Here is a 4,433-nt window from a genome sequence, read left to right as displayed (position 1 = left end):
AAATAACCATAGCTAAGTTGAATATAAAAACCATCTGATTTCGGCATTGAGATTTTCGCAAGTTTTAAGTGACAGGTAAAAATTACTGTACGTATCTGGATACTGACTGAAAAAAATAAATATTTTCAAGTCCGCCGAAGATGGTCACTTATGCAGAGCGTAAGTTCAAATGAAAATACAAGTTTAATGAGGAGATGTGAAATCCTGCATTGCCGCCATTGTGATGCAGTGAACAGATAGCTGAAAGCCTGTATTGCACATGATTTGCATAATATAAATCGCCACATCGCTGCCCATTCATTCGTCCTCCTGACGCATTAGCCTGAAGAGACAGGCCATGACCGGTACCAAATGCAGGTTGCATCAGTGAACCTCTTGGCAGTGCGCAGGCTTGTGTATTCATAGCGACTCACTTCCAGTCTTCCACGGTACCGAGACGTGCAAAAACATAACCAACGCAACAAAGCAAGCAAATGGCTTAAACAGATACTACAAATGTAACCGCAAATCGACAAAGATAACAGTTAAGTGAAAAGCAGTCAAGCGTACGATGATTGCATCTCAACAAAAATGCCTGCTGCTCTTGACATTTATCACAAGTCACAGGCTCTATATCAGTTTTACTCAGCCTCACTGTTACAGCTCAAGGAATGCACTATCACGACATTAGGCGATGGGGGGCAAAAAAATTAAGGGAGAGAAAACGGCAAAATAGCTCGCTCTATGTGTAAGGCTTTACAGGTATCAACTCTCAACGAATGATCGTATCCACTTTCTTTCTCCATCGACCTTGCGGTCTCCAAACAACTGAAAGTTCCCGCTGATGACGAGAATGCGGGTACTGTTAGCTCCTTTATCCAATTGAAGGACTCACTCAACTCCGGCCTTGGCCCCTATCCTGTAAAAAAATTTCAGATTCAGTAACTTGCATGTGTGGCATGATGCACATGCAAGAAAATTGTAACAGCATGCCTGGCTCAGTAGATACTTAGCAAGGCAAATGCTTAATCATGGATTTGACTGCATATTTTGAGTAACTTAGGTTGTTTTCAAAATCACATGAAAGAAGCTTACAAGCATAAATGATCCGGCTGGTTTTGTAGGCTCCCAAAATCTTGAATTGGCTGCAAGATCCAAGGGAAATGCAGCCTCTTCCAGACACAAATCCATTTACTAATACAGATGCCGAGAAGGACTATGGACAACTCAAAACAAATCGAGGAGAGAAAGAATACTGCATGGCGATCTTTCACATGAGTAATGACTCTAACCAGTCCGAGATGTATTCGTAGGCCACAAATGTCACTGCACCAGCAGGAGCTGATTTCACCACCGATGGGAAAAGCCCTTTATAGAGGCCTCCAAACCCCTCCTTAACAACTATCTCTGTTAGGGCATGGTACATGCCCTTGTATGTGCTGCTCTCAATCCGCGCCCCATACCTTGGATGACGTTTTAATCCTTCAATCTGCAAATTGTTGGAAGAAATATTAGCTCCAAAATATACCAAGGACTCGGCATTGTCTCACAACCATAATAGTGATCATTTCTTAACTATCATAATACAGCTTGATTTCATCAGATGGGATTTATTTCATGAAACATGTGGATGGGAAAACAGCAAATTTCATTGACCAATTACCTGGAATCTTTTCTTAACAACATCAAGTGGGTGACATGCAGCTTTTGAAAATGTTCCAGCTGCGAATCCACAAAGAAATAGCTGGAAGCTTGATGCCGAGTCATCCTCCTCAATTCCATATCTGTATCTATTCCATGACTATGGGAAAAAATTGCGGTCAGAGACACATACTAATCAAAGTTAAGAAAAAAAATCAAGTGTAATTCTCTTATGAAGAAACAAGCCTACAATAACAATAACAACAACAACAACAAAGCCTTTAGTCCCAAACAAGTTGGGGTAGGCTAGAGGTGAAACCCATAAGATCTCGCGACCAACTCATGGTTCGGGCACATGGATAGCAAGCTTCCATGCACCCCTGTCCATAGCCAGTTCTTTGGTGAAAAAAAGCCTGTCTTGAATAAATTGTTACAACACCAGTAGTTTCTTGTTACCTATATGAGCATGCCATATACTTTATGTTTCATAAAAAATGCATTTCTTGGTACTTCAATATCCCATATTCTAGAAGGATAACAAACTAAGGAAAGAGTACAACATCTAATACGATCATATGATAAAACTCGCAGCTGAGATCATCTATATAGATCTTCTCCAAATCATTGGAGGGTACATGTAAAACTGTGAGTTTAGCTTTGTTACCATCATTGAACGTTTGAAAGTGTCGTATGAACCAAACTGCAAGCCAGCATATGGTATAATTTCAACAAGAGTTGGAGTTAAACCAGCATACAGCCCTCGAACACCACGAGTTTGAACTATATCAACAAGTGCAGACCGCATATTGGGGTAAACCTACAGAGAAAAATACAACCTTGTGTGAATCAACAAGAAAGCATCATGATAGAATTGTCAACTCAAGAGTATCCATCAAGCAGTTGGCTTGCAATGATTGTGCAAAAAATCAATCACAGGGAATAAGTGCATAGTAATATAATGTGTACACTTGATTTGTATTCACATGTGCATCTCAAAAAATACAAAATGATAGAACACACACAGCTGAAAAAAATATTTAAGAGCATGATCACGCACGGTCCAAAAAAGACAATGAGTGTACTTGTATTTTGTATATTGCAGTTATAAGATTTATTGTATTCCATATTGTGAATACGTTTATGAATGAAAAAAACTCTTATTATGAATTAAAATATCAGTTTTTATTTTAGAATCACATAAACAAATCAACATTGTACACTGAGCCTAGCTCAGTTGGTGGGAGGTGTGGGTATACACCCCCAACTCAGGTCACAGTCCTCTACTTCAGAATTGGGTGCTATTTCTCCTTAAGGAAAGAATAACAATATCTTTGCTCCTAGGTGTTCTCATTTAATGATTTATCAATGTTCTTTCAAGTTCTGTACAGAAGATAAATTCTCTGTTCAAGGCTACCTTGAAGGCTTGAACTGTTGCTAGCACAAAATGATTTGCCTTGTATAACTGAACAATAATTTTTTTGTTCAGATAGTTGACACTTGATGGAACACAAAACTAAAAAAAGATCAGAAAAGAAAATAAGAAAAAAAATTAAGCCTGGGCTTCATGACAAAACCAAAAAAAGGTGCAAGGGGAAGTCCGTTGTGTTGAAAATGAAACTGAATGAAACTCTACCGTAAAACAAAAGGATTCAACTTCAAGCAATCTAACAATGATATGTCCATATTATGAGTAAAGTGAGTACTAACTATCGGCATGGAAGTAAAGTACAGAAGTACTACAAATCACTGCAAGTACTCGAGGTAAAGAAAGATGACCAAGGATCTAACTACAATCTTGCAAAACCAAACTAGTGGCACCATAAGTTTGCAACTAAGTTCAAATGTTCACACTCCAAGGAAACAAACAGTTCCACAAATCACAAATAAGATCAGATTTACCTTCGGTTCACCCTGTGACGCAAGAATAGTTCTGAGAAGGTCAAATGGATATGACCCTACAGTTGCTGCACTTCCTGCGATAGCCCCACTTACGTAAGACAAGTAAGGACTTAAGTGCAGATGATCCTCTGAGAAGAAACAATAGACCAGATAAGTACTAAAGAGATGTGAGAAATCATATTAAAAGCTTCAGTTCTGAAACATGGATTTGAACATTTCTCATTTCACTGAGATGAGATTCCCAAATAGCAATATAATTCTGGGAGTATCAAATTTCATAATGTATCAATTGTACAAATTAAAAGTTTGGGTAAAAAACTATTATCTACTGCAAGCACTTACTAGGATGACATTTGTAATTAATTTTAAAATATAGACCGAAAACCAAGCTGAAAGGGCATACCTGTTCTCGATGAACCAGATGCAAATGTTTTTAGCTTGTGTAGAACTGTGAATTGTATAGCTGTATATGGCATATACATAAACAAGGCTGGAACGTTTCCTCTCCAGAATCCCTGAAAGATCAGCATCTTGCACAGTAAGAGCATATTTCATGGAATTGTTTTAGATGGACTATTTAAATCAAACATAGAGCATGCATAAACCCAAGGTAGATAAACCAAAAGAAGTGCCGGGGGCGAAAAAGAAGCAAATTAGATATCAGAATAGAAATCTAGGGAATAAGCACTTCCCAAAAAAGCCAGCAACCAATGACATAACCTCATAAGTAAAAAAGCAATATAACACTACATGTCAGCCATTTGATATATTCGTGGAGAACTGATGGATTGAAGATTCGTCCCAAGCAGCCAGACAACATTTCGGGCGCCCCACCTCAGGAGACGTGAAGCGTTTACCAATGATGAGGTCTTCTGAGCGTCACTGAGCCACGGCTGCATGCCATCAAGAGGGAG

General features: G+C 38.7%; 1 protein-coding gene across 3 annotated transcripts in view; it reads right to left on the bottom strand.

Annotated features, from left to right (window-relative positions):
* Window positions 1-529: 529 nt before the first annotated feature.
* The window catches only part of LOC119270267 (mitochondrial thiamine diphosphate carrier 2-like), a 6,159-nt gene continuing 2,255 nt past the window's right edge, over window positions 530-4,433 (bottom strand). For 2 of the 3 annotated variants that reach the window (XM_037552258.1, XM_037552259.1), the window contains exons 3-8: window positions 3,923-4,034; window positions 3,520-3,647; window positions 2,285-2,437; window positions 1,643-1,780; window positions 1,272-1,468; window positions 530-898 (exon numbers count right to left, since the gene is read on the bottom strand). In XM_037552258.1, the coding sequence (XP_037408155.1) occupies window positions 871-898; window positions 1,272-1,468; window positions 1,643-1,780; window positions 2,285-2,437; window positions 3,520-3,647; window positions 3,923-4,034 (756 nt within the window). In that variant the 3' untranslated portion in view covers window positions 530-870. Of the gene's footprint in view, window positions 899-1,074; window positions 1,469-1,642; window positions 1,781-2,284; window positions 2,438-3,519; window positions 3,648-3,922; window positions 4,035-4,433 lie in introns of all 3 variants that reach the window. The other variant, XR_005134022.1, reaches the window with a different exon arrangement.

The sequence above is a fragment of the Triticum dicoccoides genome, chromosome 3A, assembly GCF_002162155.2.
Source record: "Triticum dicoccoides isolate Atlit2015 ecotype Zavitan chromosome 3A, WEW_v2.0, whole genome shotgun sequence".
NCBI classification, from domain to species: domain Eukaryota; kingdom Viridiplantae; phylum Streptophyta; class Magnoliopsida; order Poales; family Poaceae; genus Triticum; species Triticum dicoccoides.
The sequence above is the reverse complement of the archived record's forward strand: the minus strand, read 5'-3'. Positions and strand labels throughout refer to the sequence as shown.